At 46.9% G+C, this 18,977-nt stretch overlaps 2 protein-coding genes across 9 annotated transcripts in view; one reads left to right on the forward strand and one right to left on the reverse strand.

Moving 5' to 3' along the window:
• gskip (gsk3b interacting protein) overlaps nucleotides 1-17,032 on the reverse strand; it is a 33,234-nt gene extending 16,202 nt beyond the window's left edge. The window contains exons 1-3 of one of the 4 annotated variants that reach the window (XM_086002555.1): nucleotides 16,943-17,032; nucleotides 15,773-15,809; nucleotides 10,075-10,373 (exon numbers count right to left, since the gene is read on the reverse strand). In XM_086002555.1, the coding sequence (XP_085858681.1) occupies nucleotides 10,075-10,338 (264 nt within the window). In that variant the 5' untranslated portion in view covers nucleotides 10,339-10,373; nucleotides 15,773-15,809; nucleotides 16,943-17,032. Of the gene's footprint in view, nucleotides 1-10,074; nucleotides 10,374-12,583; nucleotides 12,716-15,682; nucleotides 15,706-15,772; nucleotides 15,917-16,942 lie in introns of those variants that run through there. The other 3 variants (XM_086002554.1, XM_086002557.1, XM_086002556.1) reach the window with 3 other exon arrangements.
• atg2b (autophagy related 2B) overlaps nucleotides 16,074-18,977 on the forward strand; it is a 152,977-nt gene continuing 150,073 nt past the window's right edge. For all 5 annotated transcript variants that reach the window (XR_015080165.1, XM_086002549.1, XM_086002553.1 and 2 more), the window contains exon 1: nucleotides 16,074-17,056. Coding sequence is in view for 4 of the 5 variants with exons in the window: in XM_086002549.1 (XP_085858675.1) it covers nucleotides 16,895-17,056 (162 nt within the window). In the remaining variant the exon portion in view is untranslated. The remainder of the gene's footprint in view (nucleotides 17,057-18,977) is intronic.

Genomic DNA, 18,977 nt, shown 5'->3' on the forward strand with positions numbered 1-18,977 from the left:
GGAACATCACCACCTACAAGTTCCCCTCCAAGCCACACACCATCCTGACTTGGACCTGTATCGCCGTTCCTTCACTGTCGCTGGGCCAAAATCCTGGAACTCCCTTCCTAACAGCATTGTGGGTGTACCTACACCATATGGACTGCAGCGGTTCAAGAAGGCGGCTCACCACCATCTTCTCAAGGGCAATTAGGGATGGGCACTAAATGCAGGCCTAGCCAGCGACGCCCACATCCCATCAATGAATTAAAACATTTAAAAAAAAAATATTCGCTAGAGTTTAGAAGAATGAGAGGGGATCGCATTGAAACTTATAAAATTCTAACAGGGCTAGACAGACTAGATGCAGGAAGGATGTTCCCGATGGCGGGGGAGTCCAGAACCAGGGGTCACAGTCTAAGGATAAGGGGTAGGCCATTTAGGACTGAGATGAGGAGGAATCTCTTCACCCAGAGAGTGGTGAACCTGTGGAATTCTCTACCACACAAGGCAGTTGAGGCCAACTTATTAAGTATATTCAAGGAGTTAGATATATTTCTTAAGGCTAAAGGGATCAAGGGATATGGGGAGAAAGCAGGGACAGGGTACTGAATTTGGATGATCAGCCATGATCTCATTAAATGGCGGAACAGGCTCGAGGGGCCGAATGGCCTACTCCTGCTCCTATCTTCTATGTTTCTCTCTTTGCTCCTCTTATCTTCTTTTTCACTTCCCCTCTCAACTTTCTATATTCAGCCTGGTTCTCACTTGTATTCTCAACCTGACATGTGTCATATGCACTCTTTTTCTGATTTAACCTACTCTCTGTCTCTTTCGTCATCCAGGGAGCTCTGACTTTGGTTGCCCTGCCTTTCCCCCTCGTGGGTATGTACCTCGACTGTACCCGATCCATCTCCTCTTTAAAGCAGCCCATTGGTCGATTACAGTTTTGCCTGCCAATCTTGGATTCCAATTTACCCGGGCCAGATCCGTTCTCAACCCACTGAAATTGGCCTTCCTCCAATTAAGTATTTTTACTCTAGATTGCTCCATGTCCTTTTCCATAGCTAATCTAAACCTTATGATACTATGATCGCTATTCCCTAAATGTTCCCCTACTGACACTTGCTCCACTTGACCCACCTCATTACCCAGAACCAGATCCAGCAATGCCTCCTTCCTCGTTGGGCCGTAAATGTACTGATCAAGAAAGTTCTCCTGAACACACTTTAGAAATTCTTCCCCATCTCTGCCCTTTACACTATTACTATCCCAGTCTATATTAGTTGAAGTCCCCCATTATCACTACTCTATAGTTCTTGCACCTCTCTTTAATTTCCCTGCAAATTTGCTCCTCTATATCCTTCCCACGAGTTGGTGGCCTACAGAATACATCTAGTAGTGTAATGACACCTCTATTGTTTCTTAACTCTAACCAAATAGATTCTGTCCTTGACCTTTCCAGGATATCCAGTAATCCCAAGGAAACTAAATCAGGGACAGGGACTCAATAAAATTAATGTAAGTAAAATAACAGTAATGAAGAAAATAATAGGACTAAAGAGTGACAAATCCCGAGGACCAGATGGTTTCCATCCCAGGGTTTTAAAGGAAGCACATTGCAGATGCCCTAACTATAATCTTCCAAAGACCTCTTGATTCAAGAACCGTTCCTTTAGATTGGAAAATTGCGCATGTCACCCCGCTATTTCAAAATGGCGAAAGAGAGAGAAACTCGGGAATTATAGACCAGCTAGCCTAACTGGTCTATAATTGTCGGGAAATTGCTAGAGTCGATAATTAAGGATAGGGTGACTGAACACCTCGAAAATTTTCAGTTTCCAGTGTGGATTTGTGAAAGGTAGGTCAAGCCTGACAAACCTGATTGAAATTTTTGAGGTGGCTAAAGTAGTGGATAGGGGAATGGCTATGGATGTTATTTATATGGACTTCCAGGAGGCATTTGATAAAGTTCCACATATGAGACTGTTAACTAAGGTAGAAGCCCACAGAATTGAGGGCAAATTATTGACGTGGTTAGGAAATTGGCTGAGTCGAACATAAGAACATAAGAAATAGGAGCAGGAGTAGGCTAATCGGCCCCTCGAGCCTGCTCCGCCATTCAATAAGATCATGGCTGATCTGATCCTAACCGCCAATCTACTATCACAGAACCATCTCCTGAATCTAACAGAATTAGACACACGAAATAGGAGCAGGATCAGGCTACACGGCCCCTGGGCCCGCTCCGCTACCCACAGGGCCATGTCCGATCCGAACCTAGACTCATGTCCAAATTCCTGCCCGCTCCCCGTAACCCTTAATTCCCTTTACTTCTAGGAAACTGTCTATTTCTGTTTTAAATTTATGTAATGATGTAGCTTCTACAGCTTTTTGGGGCAGCATATTCCATGGACCTACCACCCTCTGAGTGAAGTAGTTCCTCCTCATCTCAGTTTTGAAAGAGCAGCCCCTTATTCTAAGACTATGCCCCCTAGTTCTAGTTTCACCCATCATCGGGAACATCCTCCCCGCATCCACCCGATCCAACCCCTTCACAATCTTATATGTTTCAATAAGATCGCCTCTCATTCTTCTGAACTCCAATGAGTAGAGTCCCAATCTACTCAACCTCTCCTCATATGTCCATCCCCTCATCCCCGGGATTAACCGAGTGAACCTTCTTTGTACGGACTCGAGCAAGTATGTCTTTTCTTAAGTATGGACACCAAAACTGTATGCAGTATTCCAGGTGCGGTCTCACCAATACCTTGTACAACTGAAGCAATACCTCCCTATTTTTATATTCTATCCCCCTAGCAATGAAAGCCAACATTCCATTGGCCTTCTTAATCACTTGCTGCACCTGCATACTAACCTTTTGAGTTTCGTGCACCAGGACCCCCAGATCCCTTTGCACTTCATTACTTTCCAGTTTCTTGCCATTAAGATAATAACTTGCTCTACGATTTTTCCTGCCAAGGTGCATAACCTCACACTTTCCAGTATTGTATTCCATCTGCCAAATCTCTGCCCACTTACTTAGCCTGTCTATGTCCCCTTGCAGGTTTTTTATGTCCTCCTCACTCACTACTTTCCCTCCCATCTTAGTATCATCTGCAAACTTTGATATGTTACACTCGGTCCCCTCCTCCAAATCGTTAATATAGATTGTAAAGAGTTGGGGACCCAGCACTGACCCCTGCGGAACACCACTAGTTACTGATTGCCAGTCTGAGAATGAACCATTTATCCCAACTCTCTGCCTTCTGTTAGATAACCAATTCTCTATCCATGCCAGAATATTACCCCCAATCCCGTGATTTTTTATCTTAAGCAATAATCTTTTGTGTGGCACCTTGTCAAATGCCTTTTGGAAGTCTAAATACACTACGTCCACTGGTTCCCCTTTATCCACCCTATATGTTACTTCCTCAAAGAACTCCAGCAAATTTGTCAAACATGACTTCCCCTTCATAAAACCATGCTGACTTTGTCCTATTAAATTATGATTATCCAAATGTCCTGTTACTGTCTCTCCTTAATAATGGACTCCAAAATTTTACCTACCACAGATGTTAGGCTAACCGGTCTATAGTTTCCAGCCTTCTGACTACTTTTTAAATAAGGGTGTTACATTAGCAGTTTTCCAGTCTGCCGGGACCTTTGCTGAGTCCAGGGAGTTTTGGAAAATTATTACTAATGCATCCACAATCCCTACCGCCACTTCCCTCAAGACCCTAGGATGTAAGCCATCAGGTCCAGGTGATTTATCCGCCTTGAGTCCCATTATTTTGCCGAGTACCACTTCCTTAGTGATTTTGATCGTGTTTAGCTCCTCCCCCCCCTATAGCCCCCTGTTTGTCCAGTGTTGGGATATTCTTAGTGTCCTCTACTGTAAAGACTGATACAAAATATTCATTCAGTGTTTTTGCCATCTCCATATTTCCCACCATTAATTTCCTGGTCTCATCCTCTAAGGGACCAACATTTACTTTAGCCACCCTTTTTCTTTTTATATAACTATAAAAACTCTTACTATCTGTTTTTATATTTTTTGCTAATTTACTTTCATAATCTATCTTCCCTTTCTTAATCAATCTTTTTGTTATTTTTTGCTGTCTTTCAAAGTTTTCCCAATCCTCTATCCTCCCACTAGATTTGGCTACCTTATATGCCCTTGTTTTTAGTCGAATACTATCCTTAATTTCTTTACTTAGCCACGGATGGCTGTCTTTTCTTTTACACCCTTTTCTTCTCAGTGGAATATTTTTTTTTGGAAGTTGTAAAATAACTCCTTATATGTACACCACTGATCATGTATCGTCTTACCCTTTAATCTATTTTCCCAATCCACTCTACTCAATTCCGCTCTCATACCTTCATAGTCTCCTTTATTCAAGCTTAGCACACAAGATAATGGGTAGGTACTCAAATTGGCAGGTGGTGTCCCGCAGGGATCTATGTTGGGGGCCTCAACTATTCACAGTATTTATTAACTTAGATGATGGCATAAAGTCATATCCAAATTTGCTGTTGACACAAAGATAGGTGGCATTGCAAGCAGTGTAGATGGAAGCATAAAATTACAAAGTGATAGACAGATTAAGTGAATGGGCAAAACTGTGGCAAATGGATTTCAATGTTGGCAAATGTGAGGTCATCCACTTTGGACCTAAAAAGGATAGAACAGGGTATCTTCTAAATGGTGAAAAGCTAAATACAGTGGATGGCCAAACAGACTTTGGGGGGGGTCCATGTACATAGATCATTAAAATGTCATGAACAGGTACAGAAAATAATCAAAAAGGCTAATGGAATGCTGGCCTTTCTATCTAGAGGACTAGAATACAAGGGGGTAGAAGTTATGCTGCAGCTGTACAAAACCCTGGTTAGACCACACCTGGAGCACTGTGAGCAGTTCTGGGCACCACACCTTAGGAAGGATATATTGGCCTTGGAGGGAGTGCAGCGTAGGGTTACCAGAATGATACCCGGACTGCAAGGGTTAATTTACGAGGAGATTTTACACAAATTAGGGTTGTATTCCCTAGAATTTAGAAGGTTAAGGGGTGATCTGATCGAAGTTTTCAGGCCATTAAGGGGAACAGATAGGGTAGATAGAGATAAACTATTTCCGCTGGTTGGGGATTCTAGGACTAGGGGGGCATAGTCTAAAAATTAGAGCCAGACCTTTCAGGAGTGAAATTAGGAAACACTTCTACACACAAAGGGTGGTAGAAGTTTGGAACTGTCTGCCACAAACAGCAACTGATGCTAGATCAATTGTTAATTTTAAATCTGAGATTGATAGCTTTCTGTTAACCAAAGGTATTAAGGGATATGGGCCAAAGGCAGGTATATGGAGTTAAGTCACAGATCAACCATGATGTCATTGAATGGCGGAGCAGGCTCGAGGGGCTGAATGGCCTACTCCTGTTGCTATGATATCCTCTCTCCAGCACTGAAATATTCCCCTTAATCAATACTGCCACCCCACCTCCTTTCTTTCCTTCCCTATCTTTCCTGAACACCTTATATCCAGAACTATTTAGTACCCAATCCTGCCCTTTTTTGAGCCAGGTCTCCATTATCGCCACATCATATTCCCACGTGGCTATTTGTGCCTGCAGCTCACCAACCTTATTTACCACACTTTGTGCATTCACACATATGCATTTTTACTAATACCCTTCAGTTCCTCATTCTCACTAGACCCTTGGTTTTCCACTATTTCTGGGAAGTTTTTTTGCATCTTCTTCCGTGAAGACAGACACAAAGTATTGGTTTAATTTCTGTCATTTCTTTATTTCCCATTATAATTTCTCCTGTCTCAGCCTGTAAGGGACCCACATTTACTTTCACTAATCTTTTCCTTTTTACATACCTATAGAAGCTTTTACAGTCTGTTTTTCTGTCTCTCGCTAGTTTACTCTCATTCTATTTTCCCTTCCTTTATCAATTTCTTGGTCCTCCTTTGCTGAATTCTAAAATCCTCCCAATCCTCAGGCTTACTATTCTTTCTGGCAACATTATAAGCCTCTTCCTTTGATCTAATACTGTCTTTAACTTCTCTTGTTAGCCACGGTTGGACCACTTTTTCTGTGGGGTTTTTGTGCCTTAAACGAATGTATATTTGTTGTAAATTATGTATTAATTCTTTAAATGCTAGCCATTGCTCGTCTACTGTCATACCTTTCAATGTACTTTCCTAATCTACCTTAGCCAACTCGCCCCTCATGCCTACGTAGTTTGCTTTGTTTAGATTTAAGACCCTAGTTTTGGATTTAACTAAGTCACTTTGAAACTCAGTATAAAATTCTATCATATTATGGTCACTCTTCCCTAAAGGCCCCTTTACTACAAAGTTATTAATTAACCCTTTCTCGTTGCACAATACTAGATCTAAAATAGCCTGTTCCCGAGTTGGTTCCTCAACATACTGATCTAGAAAACTATCTTGCATACATTCCATGAATTCGTCCTCCACACTATTACTGCAAATTTGGTTTGCCCAGTCTATGTGTGGATTAAAATCCCCCATGATCATTGTATTACCCTTGTTACATGCGCCTCTAATTTCCTGATTTATACTCTGCCCTACATTCCAACTACTGTTTGGGGGCCAAAAACAACTCCCACCAGTGTTTTCTGCCCCTTGCTGTTTCTTAGCTCCACCCAAACTGATTCTACTTCTTGATTTTCGGAGCTAAGATCCTTTCTTTCTACTGTCTTAATCCCATCCTTTATTATCAGGGCTACCCCTCCTCCTTTTCCATTTTGCCTATCACTTCTAAAAGTTATGTATCCTGGAATATTTTGTTCCTAACCTTGGTCACTTTGCAACCACGTCTCCGTTATGGCTATTAGATCAAACCTGTTCATTTCTACCTGTGCTATTAATTCTTCTATTTTGTTGCGAATGTTTCGTGCATTCAGATATCGTGCCTTTAGCTTTGACTTATTTCTCTTTTTCCCTGATGTCACCTCAGTCACTGATGCCCTATTACCTTTGTTACTCTCAGGATTTTGAATACCCTCTATCAAATCTCCCATTAACCTTCTCTGCTCGAAGGAGAACAACCCCAGTTTCTCTAGTCTCCATGTAACTGAAGACCCACATCCCAGTTACCATTCTAGTAAATCTCCTCTGCTCCCTCTCGAAGGCCTTGACATCCTTCCTAAAGTGTGGTGCCCAGAACTGGCCGCAATTCTTCCAAAATTCGATAGACTGTGGAACAGTACCCATGGTTTGGAGGGTAGCTAATGTAAACCCACTATTCAAGAAAGGTGGTAGAGAGAAAATGGGGAATTATAGACCGGTAAGCCTGACATCGGTAGTGGGGAAAATGCTAGAGTCCATTATAAAAGATGTAATAGCAGAGCACTTGGAAAACAGTGACAGGATCGGACAAAGTCAACATGGATTTACAAAAGGTAAATCATGCTTGACTAATCCACTGGAATTTTTTTGAGGATGTAACTGGTAAAATAGATAAGAGACAACATAGAAACATAGAAGATAGGAGCAGGAGTAGGCCATTCGGCCCTTCGAGCCCGCTCCGCCATTCAATGCGATCATGGCTGATCATCCCAAGTTCAGTACCCTGTCCCTGCCTTCTCCCCATATCCCTTGATCCCTTTAGCCTTAAGAAATATATCCAACTCCTTCTTGAATATATTTAATGAATTGGCCTCAACTGCCTTCTGTGGTAGAGAATTCCACAGGTTCACCACTCTCTGGGTGAAGAAATTCCTCCTCATCTCAGTCCTAAATGGCCTACCCCTTATCCTTAGACTGTGACCCCTGGTTCTGGACTCCCCGGCCATCGAGAACATCCTTCCTGCATCTAGTCTGTCCAGTCCTGTTCGAATTTTATAAGTTTCAATGAGATCCCCTCTCATTCTTCTAAACTCCAGCGAGTATAAGCCCAATCGACCCAATCTCTCCTCATACGTCATTCCTGCCATCCCAGGTATCAGTCTAGTGAACATCCAGCTCCTATCTTCTATGTTTCTATGTTTACTCCAGCCGGGGCCTAACCAGTGTTTTGAAAGAGCTCACCAATTAGTCCCATTCCCACCCTGTTGCTTGCCCTGCTCACTCCCGTCCTATTGCCCTAAACTAACCTACTGCCCTTATCCTTCTAACTCTCACCATGTACAGCCAGTGCAGCATGTAGATCCCAGTAACTTGAACAGCATATATCCCTCGGCAATATATCTGCGTTTGTCTCAAGACCTTCTGTCAGAAAGCATTTGACACTTTCTGCAATTTGGAGAACACAGTGCCACTCGCTTGCCTGGTAGGTTAGGGAGTGGGGTAGAATGTTTGAGCACACCAGCTGTAATTTCCTGGGATGAGAGAAGTGTTTGAGCACACAACATGCATTTATACAGCACCTTTAACATGGTGAAACATACCAAGGCGCTTCACAAAATCTGACACCGAGCCACATAAGGAGATATTAGGACAGATGACCAAAAGCTTGGCCAAAGAGGTAGATTTTAAGGAGGGTCTTAACCGAGGAAAGAGAGGCGGAGAGGTTTAGGGAGAGAATTCCAGAGCTTAGGGCCCAGGCAGCTGAAGGCACGGCCACCAATGGTGGAGCGATTAAAATAGGGGGATGTGCAAGAGGCCAGAATTGGAGGAGCGCAGAGATCTTGGAGGATTGTAGGACTGGAGGAGGTTACAGAGATAGGGAAGAGTGAGGCCATGGAGGGATTTGAAAACAAGGATGAGAATTTTAAAATCAAGGCGTTGCCGGACCATGAGCCAATGTAGGTCAGCGAGCACAGGGGGCTGATGGGTGAATGTGCCTTGGTGCGAGTTAGGATACGGGCAGCAGAGTTTTGGATGAGCTCTTTCAGGCAAATCAGGGAGTAACTGAGTCAGGGGGCACTTACATGGGCTCACCCACACAACATGTCCTGTGGGGCTAAAGAGGAAGATAGGAACATAGAAGTAGGAGCAGGAGTAGGCCATACGGCCCCTCGGGCCTGCTCCGCCATTCAATAGGATCATGGCTGATCCGAACCTAGACTCACGTCCACTTCCCTGCCCTCTCCCCGTAACCCCTAATTCCCTTATCTGCTAGGAAACTATCTCTGTTTTAAATTTATTTAATGTTGCAGCTTCCACAGCTCTCTGGGGTAGCAAATTCCATAGATTTACTACCCTCTGAGTGAAGAAGTTTCTCCTCATCTCAGTTTTGAAAGGGCAGCCCCTTATTCTAAGATTATGCCCCCTAGTTCTAGTTTCACCCATCAGTGGAAACATCCTCATCGCATCCACCCGATCAAGCCCCCTCACAATCTTATATGTTTCGATAAGATCGCCTCTCATTCTTCTAATCTCCAGCGAGTACAAGCCCAATCGACCCAATCTCTCCTCATACGTCATTCCTGCCATCCCAGGTATCAGCCTGGTGAATCTTCGCTGCACTCCCTCCATGGCAAGAACATCCTTCCTCAGATAAGGTGACCAAAACTGCACACAATACTCAAGGTGTGGTCTCACCAAGGCCCTGTACAACTGCAGCAACACATCCTTGTTCCTGTACTCAAACCCTCTCGCTACGATGGCCAACATACCATTTACCCTTTTAACCGCCTGCTGCACCTGCATGCTTACCTTCAGCGACTGGTGCACAAGGACACCCAGGTCTCGTTGCACTTCCCCTTCTCCCAATCTATTGCCGTTCAGATAATAATCTGCCTTCTTGTTTTTGACACCAAAGTGGATAACCTCGCATTTATCCACGTTATATTGCATCTGCCATGCATCTGCCCAATCACCCAACCTGTCCGAATCATACTGGAGTTTCTCGGCATCCTCCTCACAGCACACACGCCCACCCAGCTTTGTGTCGTCTGGGTTATTTTACAAAAATACAGATATGCACACCATCCCTTAGAGTAACTGCAAGACTCCTTGTTTAAGAAACACCTCTGTGCTCTTCCAACAAGTCAAAATAACGAAAGAGTCATCATTAAGGAGGGATAAAATAGTAAAATCTAAATAAGAACAGAGAATCTTTGCCCAGATAAAGACCATTTTAGCGTGAGCTGGTACTGGTCAGTTGCTGCTCTCACCCGGAGTCCTGCTTCAGACAGCTCGAGGCAGTATCTGTTTCCCTCCTTTGTTTCTACGTTAATATAGGCAACATCTTCTCCAACTGGGAGGCTTTTCGAGACAGCCATGTGGCTAACAGCGAAGTTGACATCGTTGACCACTGCCTCGGCCTCCACTCTCATATCCTTCACGTCGGCCCCCTCAGAGTCTCTCTCTTCCCAATCTTTACACTCGCTGAAATTATTAAACATCGACGCCTTCAACTCTTGGGGATCACAGTCCATTTCCTGGATGTAAAACTTCGTTCCTTCTGAAGAGACTGCAAATTAAAAATAAATGCAACATACGATTACACTGGCCAATTAATATCCCTTCCAGATGTAGTAATGTAATCTATGATCCCTGGGACACAGCATTTCCCCGTAATAACCAACTGCAGATTATTTTTGATAAATCTGCATTGCCATGAATCCTCTCCTGTTGGTGTATCGATGACAAGCACAGAGGGAAAATTGAACTGCAGGTTTAAGAGAGACATGATAGCGCAATACACTTTCCCGAAAAGAATAAAATACTGCTCCTTTAAGGCATTAATCCAATTGATGGGTTCAAATGAAGATGCCAAACTGCTGAACTTTTGCTCTGACAGACTTGATGTCCCCATAAACCCAATTTTTCAAAGTAGCCATTTCCTTTCCTAGCTGTGCCCCACTACATCATCACGTAGGGAATAAGCGAAGGCTGGCTGAACAGAACCCGCTTGGAATGAAGGAGACAGAGATGGGTGTGAGTGGAGGACTGGTGGCTTCACAGGGATGCCCTGGTGACTGTCTCGGTGTGCACACACTAAACGCTGCCTGCATTGTCCCAGAACTTCGGGTCCCCACAGGTGAGTACACGCTGGGTACTCACGCGTAGGCCCAACGAAAGTGCCGGTTTTGTGCATGCACTGCGCGTGTGCGGGAAACCGGAACATCCGTTCCCTTAAAGGAAGGGGTTCACAGGTCAAACGCGTGCGCCAGAGAGGCAGCGCGTACGCCTGGAACTTCCAGTTTTTTTGCAGGTTTTTCCGGGAGGGTAAGTCTCCAGGAGCTACACATGTAAAAAGCAGTCACAAGGCCTGCTTTTAACAAGGTAAGTGGTGAATTAAGTTAAATTGAAACATTTTTTCCATAGGTTTATTATTTTTAAATACTTTAAAGAAAGGTAAGTTTATTTTTAGCCCCGTTAGAAACTGTAATTAATATTTTCAAAAAATAACTATTAAAACAATAATTTAAATTTATGTAATTTATAGTTATTTTAAAAATGTGATTTAAAAAAAAAATTATTTGAAGTTTTAGTGATGTTTTGGGGCTGAATTGTATTCATAGATTTGACAGCTCTTCCTGTCAATTTTATGAATGGGCATTCCCAGCTACCATTGGCTCTCCGTGGCCCACGTGATCCCAGGGGACGCTTCGAACTAACTGCGCCCCTGGGATACGCAAGCACTGCGCGCCGGCAGTTGGAGGAGGCCCAGGATCGGAATCCCATGCGGGCCCACAGCTCAACGGCCGGCGCGCTAGGTAAGTGCAGGTCGGAGGCTTGCACCCGTGGGAAGCCCCCGACCCGAATTTCTGGGCCATAATCTTCCATGTCTTGTTTTAAAATCATCTCACTGGATTTATATGTTGGATGCACAATAATGGTCAATATAATTTTCTGCAGGCAACTGTGCAGATGCCAGCTCAGATCTCGCACAACACAAACAACTCCCATATTTCAAAACACTAAATACAAAAGGTAAATCAGGCTTGACTAATCTACTGGAATTTTTTGAGGATGTAACTGGTAAAATAGATAAGGGAGAACCAGTGGGTGTGGTGTATTTGGACTTTCAGAAGGCTTTCGATAAGGTCCCACATAAGAGATTAGCGTGCAAAATTAAGGCACATGGGATTGGGGGCAAGGTATTGACTTGGATAGAGAACTGGTTGGCGGACAGAAAGCAAAGAGTTGGAATAAACGGGTCGTTTTCCGAGTGGCAGGCAGTGACTAGTGGGGTACCGCAAGGATCGGTCCTAGGACCCCAGCTGTTCACAATATATATTAATGATCTGGACGAGGGAATTGGATGTAATATCTCCAAATTTGCAGACGACACAAAGCTGGGTGGGAGGGTAAGCTGTGAGGAGGATGTCGTGAAACTCCAGTACGATTTGGACAGATTGGGTAGAAACATGGCAAATGCACTATAATGTGGATAAATGTGAGGTTATCCACTTTGATGGCAAAAACAGGAAGGCAGATTATTATTTGAATGGCAATAGATTGGGAGAAGGGGAAGTGCAAAGAGACCTGGGTGTTCTTGTGCACCAGTCGCTGAAGGTAAGCATGCAGGTGCAGCAGGCGGTTAAGAAGGCAAATGGTATGTTGGCCTTTGTAGCAAGAGGGTTTGAGTACAGGAACAAGGATGTCTTGCTACAGTTGTACAGGGCCTTGGTGAGACCGCACCTTGAGTACTGTGTGCAGTTTTGGTCGCCTTACCTGAGGAAGGACGTTCTTGCCATGGAAGGAGTGCAGCGAAGATTCACCAGGCTGATGCCTGGGATGGCAGGAATGACGTATGAGGAGAGATTGTGTCGATTGGGATTATACTCACTGGAGTTTAGAAGATTGAGAGGGGATCTCATCGAAACCTATAAAATTCTGTCAGGCCTGGACAGACTAGATGCAGGAAGGATGTTTCTGATGGCTGGGGAGTCCAGAACCAGGGGTCATAGTCTAAGGATAAGGGGTAAGCCATTTAGGACTGAAATGAGGAGGAATTTCTTCACCCAGAGAGTGGTGAACCTGTGGAATTCTCTGCCACAGAGGGCGGTGGAGGCCAGTTCATTAAATATATTCAAAAAAGAGTTGGATATATTTCTTAAGGCTAAAGGGATCAAGGGATATGGGGAGAAGGCAGGGACAGGGTACTGAATTTGGATGATCAGCCATGATCTCATTGAATGGCGGAGCAGGCTCGAAGGGCCGAATGGCCTACTCCTGCTCCTATCTTCTAACCCCAACACCATAACCTAATGCAACACCTAAACCTAAGCTCCCCCGCCCCCCATCATAAGCATAACCCCGAATCTAAGCACACCCAATCCTAACCTGAAACGGGAGGGCCCCCCACGAGAGCTGCCATGTCACTAATCACTCTGTTATAAGATATACCCCTCGCTATGCATCCCAACATTCTCTTTAGGAACATTCTACTGCCCTGAGAAATATAGGTGGTGAGGGTCTGGAACTCACTGTCTGAAAGGGTGGTAGAGGCAGAAACCCTCATCACATTTAAAAAGGACTTGGATATGCACTTGAAGTGATGTAACCTACAAGGCTACGGAGCAAGAGCGGGAAAGTGGGATTAGGCTGGGTAGCTCTTTTTCGGCCAACACAGACACGATGGGCCAAATGGCCTCCTTCTTTGCCGTAAATTACTATGATTCTATATGATAATGGAAGTAACTGTGCAAATGTCACCCGTGCCTCAGTGGCTGCACTCTCACCTTGTGAATCAGAAAGTCATTGATATGAATTCAAGTCCCACTCCAGGGACTTGAACACATAATCCGTGCTGACACACCTGCTACAGTACTGAGGGAGCCTCCGCTGCACTGTCGGAGGGTCAGTACTGAGGGAGCACTGCACTGTCGGACGGGCAGTACTGAGGGAGCGCTGCACTGTCGGAGGGGCAGTGCTGAGGGAGCGCTGCACTGTCGGAGGGTCAGTACTGGGGGAGTGCTGCACTGTCGGAGGGGCAGTACTGAGGGAGCGCTGCACTGTCGGAGGGGCAGTACTGAGGGAGCGCTGCACTGTCGGAGGGGCAGTACTGAGGGAGCGCTGCACTGTCGGAGGGGCAGTACTGAGGGAGCGCTGCACTGTCGGAGGGGCAGTACTGAGGGAGCGCTGCACTGTCGGAGGGGCAGTACTGAGGGAGCGCTGCACTGTCGGAGGGGCCGTGTTGACGGAGTGCTGCACTGTCAGGAGGGTCAGCACTGAGGGAGCGCAGCACTGTCGGAGGGGCAGCACTGCACTGTTGGAGGGTCACTACTGAGGGAGCGCTGCACTGTCGGGGGGGCGGTACTGAGGGAGCGCTGCACTGTCGGGGGGGGGCAGTACTGAGGGAGCGCTGCACTGTCGGAGGAGCGGTACTGAGGGAGCGTCGCACTGTCGGCGTGGCAGTACTGAGGAAGCGCAGCACTGTCGGAGGAGCAGTACTGAGGAAGCGCAGCACTGTCGGAGGAGCAGTACTGAGGGAGCGCAGCACTGTCGGAGAGGCAGTACTGAGGGAGCGCCGCACTGTCGGAGGGGCGGTACCGAGGGAGCGCCGCACTGTCGGAGGGGCGGTACTGAGGGAGCGCTGCACTGTCGGAGGGACGGCACTGAGGGAGCGCTGCACTGTCGGAGGGACAGCACTGAGGGAGCGCTGCACTGTCGGAGGGACAGTACAAAGGGAGTGTTGCACTGTCGGAGGGACAGTACTGAGGGAGCGCTGCACTGTCGGAGGGGCAGTACTGAGGGAGAGCTGCACTGTCGGAGGGACAGTACTGAGGGAGCGCTGCACTGTCGGAGGGGCAGTACTGAGGGAGCGCTGCACTGTCGGAGGGGCAGTACTGAGGGAGCGCTGCACTGTCGGAGGGGCAGTACTGAGGGAGCGCTGCACTGTCGGAGGGACAGTACTGAGGGAGCGCTGCACTGTCGGAGGGACAGTACTGAGCGAGTACCGCACTGTCGGAGGGTCAATCTTTTTGATGAGACGTTAAACTGAGGCTCTCTCAGGTGGACGTAAAAGATCCCACAGCACTATTTTGAAGAAGAGCAGGGGAGTTCTCCCCAGTGTCCTGGGGCAATATTTATCCCTCAACCAACATCACTAAAACAGATTATCCGGTCATTATCACATTGTTGTTTGTGGGAGCTTGCTGTACGCAAATTGGCTGCCGCGTTTCTTACATTACAACAGTGACTGCACTTCAAAAGTATTTCCTTGGCCGCAAAGCACTTTGGCACGTCCTGAGCTGGTGAAAGGCGATATAGAAATGCAAGTCTGTCTTTCTTTCTTAACCGAGTGGCTCGCAAGGCCAGTGCAGAGGGGGCGGAGGGCGAGTCGCCCACACTGAGGGCTGGCAAGGCCAGTGCAGAGGGGGCGGAGGGCGAGTCGCCCACACTGAGGGCTGGCAAGGCCAGTGCAGAGGGGGCGGAGGGCGAGTCGCCCACACTGAGGGCTGGCAAGGCCAGTGCAGAGGGGGCGGAGGGCGAGTCGCCCACACTGAGGGCTGGCAAGGCCAGTGCAGAGGGGGTGGAGGGAAGAGTCGCCCACACTGAGGGCTGGCAAGGCCAGTGCAGAGGGGTGGAGGGAGAGTCGCCCACACTGAGGGCTGGCAAGGCTAGTGCAGAGGGGGTGGAGGGAGAGTCGCCCACACTGAGGGCTGGCAAGGCCGTGGCGCCCCCCACAGTTAAACAGCCACCCTCACTGCCTGGGCTTCCAGTTGGAGAATGGGCTAAAGTACTCTACTGGCTTTGGGATATCGGGGGGAGAGAGAGAAGAGAAGAGGAGAGGAGAAAATGAGGAAAGCCGCCTGAAGAATAACGAACTTGAAGTTTGTCGGCGGTCCGGAGCCTCGGCCAAGCGCCCGGCCTGGGGTCATCAATATATAAATTCACACACCGCCGCACCAACATTACCTCAGGAAACCTCGGGGATCGTCAATAGGTTATCTTTCTGAAAGAAACAAGCCGAAAATTTAAATAAAATGAACGTTTTAAAAAAAAAAATAAGTAAGCGGTTGTGCGCAAACTCTCCGCCTACTGTGGTGCCGTCCGCCCGACGTCATGGCGTCACTGGGCGCGCGGAGGGCCCGGCCCGGCCCGCCATCTTTGTGACGGGCAGAGCGCAGCAGCTACAGTCTCAAAGATGACGGCGCGGTGTCAGCGGGATGATGCGCGGAGCGACGTCAGCTCCTGAGTGAGGCCCGGGTGGTGTAAACACAGAGAGAGAGGCCTGGTCTGTCGGCGAGCCGCCGCCTCCTCCACCTTCTCCTGACAGCGGCTGTGAGCGGAGGTTTCTCCGCCTGTGGCAGATCCATAGCTGGGACTGTAAATCGGGGTCAATACTAAGCGGTAAATATTGAGGGCGAGGGGTAAAGATGTGAGGGAGAGGGTAAAGATATTGAGGGAGAGGGTAAAGATATTGAGGGAGAGGGGTAAATATTGAGGGAGGGGAAACAGAGGGTGAATTCTGAGGGAAATACCTCCAGGAAAGGTAAAATACAGGTAATAAATATACTGGGGTATAGACTGAAGCAAAGGGGTAATGACTCAAGAAGAGGGAGTAAACACAGAGGGAAAGGGGTAAATACTGAGGGAGAAGGTTAACTATTGAGAAAGAGTGGGCAACTACTGGGAAAATCATAGAAAGCAGGTAAATACTCAGAAAAAGAGGGTAAATACTGAGTAAACGAGAGTGAGAGGGTAAATGGCAGGGGTAAGCCATCGGGCATGGAAGTGTAACTATCGAGGGTGAAGCAAGAGAGTATGTATCCAGGCGCAAGGAGTGTGTGAAAACACAAGTGGTGAAACCGGGGGCGATGGGCAGGGGGGTAAAGGCAGTGTGGATAATGTAAAATATGGAATGCAGATATATTAATATAAAATCAAATAAGTGGGTAAAAGGCAAAGCAAAGTAGTGGCGGTGAGAGGGAAGGGACAGCAGGCCTCCCACCAGGGCTAGGGGTAGCTGGCAGGTATTATTTACTGGGACCAGGGTGATTTGGACAGGGCACCAACGGTTTAAGGGTTGAAGTCGAGATGCCTTGGCCGTTCTCCGAGTCGATTAAGAAGCGGGCATGCAGGTACCTGCTGCACCGATACCTGGACCACTTTCTGGAGGAGAAGTTGAGTCTGGAGCAGCTAAGCGTGGATCTCTACCAGGGAACAGGCTCCCTCGCTCAGGTTCCGCTGGACAAATCGGTAAGGGTTCGAGTCACCCAATATGCAGAGACAGAAATAACAGTAACAGAGTGGCAGCAAAGCTTGCTCTCGGTACGAGTTAACCAGATGGGGGCCTGGAGCCGGCCACAGAATGTTGGCATAGCTTCCTTGCATGGATGAGTAAGCATCTTACAGCAAAATGGTGCATATATTGATGAGGTGTAGCAGTGATTAAAGGAAGACTTGCATTTCTATAGCGCCTTTCATGACCTCAGGACGACCCAAAACACGTTACAGCCAATGAAGTACTTTTAAAGTGCAGTCGCTGTTGTAATGTAGGAACTGCGACCCACAAACAGCAATGAAATTAATCACCGGATAATCTGTATTAGTGATGTTGGTTCAGGGATAAGTATTGTCCAGAACACCAGGAGAACTCCCCTGAGAGGACAGACGGGGCCTCGGTTTAACGTCTCATCCGAAAGACGGCACCTCCGACAGTGCCGCACTGAAGTGTCAGCCTAGATTATGTGCTTAAGTCTGTGGCGTGAGACTTGAACCCACGACCTTCTGAGGTGAGGGTACAACCCACTGAGCCATGTCTTCATTAGAATAGCAGAATCTATAACAAAATTGGTTTACAGACAAAGGGTGAAAATTCCTTTGAAGAGGGGAAATTGCATAGTAATCTGGGGTATCTAACCGCAAACGGGATCACATACAGTATTCTGAACAGGCGAAGGGTCTTTGCAAAATCAGACCTTTCCTCATCAGCATTTACCATTGACTGACTTCTGCTTATCCACAACCCTGTGGTCGAGTCCAGTCCTGCACACGCTTCCTTCCCCGGCTCCTCTGGTGCCCTGTGACCCAGTGAATTGATTTCAAGATCCTCATTCTGGTTTCCGTACCCCTTCACTACCTTGCCCCTGTCAATCTGGGGAACTGTCGCCAGTCAACAGCCTGCCTACCATCCTCTGTTAATCGTTTCCCAGCCCATCTTAGGCTGATTTTAAAACCAATCTCTTGCTGCCTTCTGGAACTCTCTTCCAAAAATACTTTGCCCCCTTGTTTTTGAAAAGCTCCTAAAAACCTTTGATCTTTGTTCGCCCCCCCCAGTCCTCATTCTCAGTTCCTGCTCAGTGTCGAACCCTGTCCTTTATAAGCTGTCTGATCCATTCAATAAGAGGGTTATATAAATGGCACAGCTGACCAATCTGCATGTGTGAACCGAGACTGAGTGTCTTCAGCAGGCATTTTGCCAACGGGAGGCCGTTCTCACAATGGGAGCCAGTCCCCAACCTGCCCTCTGCCAGTATCATCATACGTGTCCTGTCCAGCACGATTCGCTGGACAGTGACCAGGAACAGGAGCCCGGGCTGATTTACCTCTCCCTAAACTAGGGGCCAGAAATATAACACAACAGCAGAAAACGCTGGAAACACTCAGCAGGCCAGGCAGCATCCGTGGAGAGAGAAACAGAGTTAACATTTCCGGTCTGGGACCCTTCATCAGAACTGGAAAAAGCTGGAGATGTAACAGATATTAAGCAGGCACAGAGACGGGGAAGGAATTGAAGGAATATACTGTGCTTATGTAAGAGGCAGGAAAGATAAAGTGTTGCAAATGGGAGTGGCAAGATAATACAGCATGAAGAATGGGGGCAGGGGTTATAGTTTGAAATTGTTGAACTCGATGTTGAGTCCAGAAGGGTGTAAAGTGCCGAATCGTCTGTTTCTCCACGGATGCTGCCTGGCCTGCTGAGCGTTTCCAGCGTTTTCTGTTGTTAGTTCAGATTTCCAGCATCCGCAGTATTTTGCTGTGGCCATAAATATAAGACAGTCAGCAATAAATCCAATGGGGAATTCAGGAGAAACTTCTTTACCCAGAGAGTGGTGAGAATGTGGAACTCGCTGCCACAGGGAGTGGTTGAGGTGAGTAGCACAGATACATTCAAGGG

The sequence above is a fragment of the Somniosus microcephalus genome, chromosome 12 (assembly GCF_052327205.1).
Source record: "Somniosus microcephalus isolate GS21.2 chromosome 12, FLI_Smic_1.0, whole genome shotgun sequence".
NCBI lineage: Eukaryota > Metazoa > Chordata > Chondrichthyes > Squaliformes > Somniosidae > Somniosus > Somniosus microcephalus.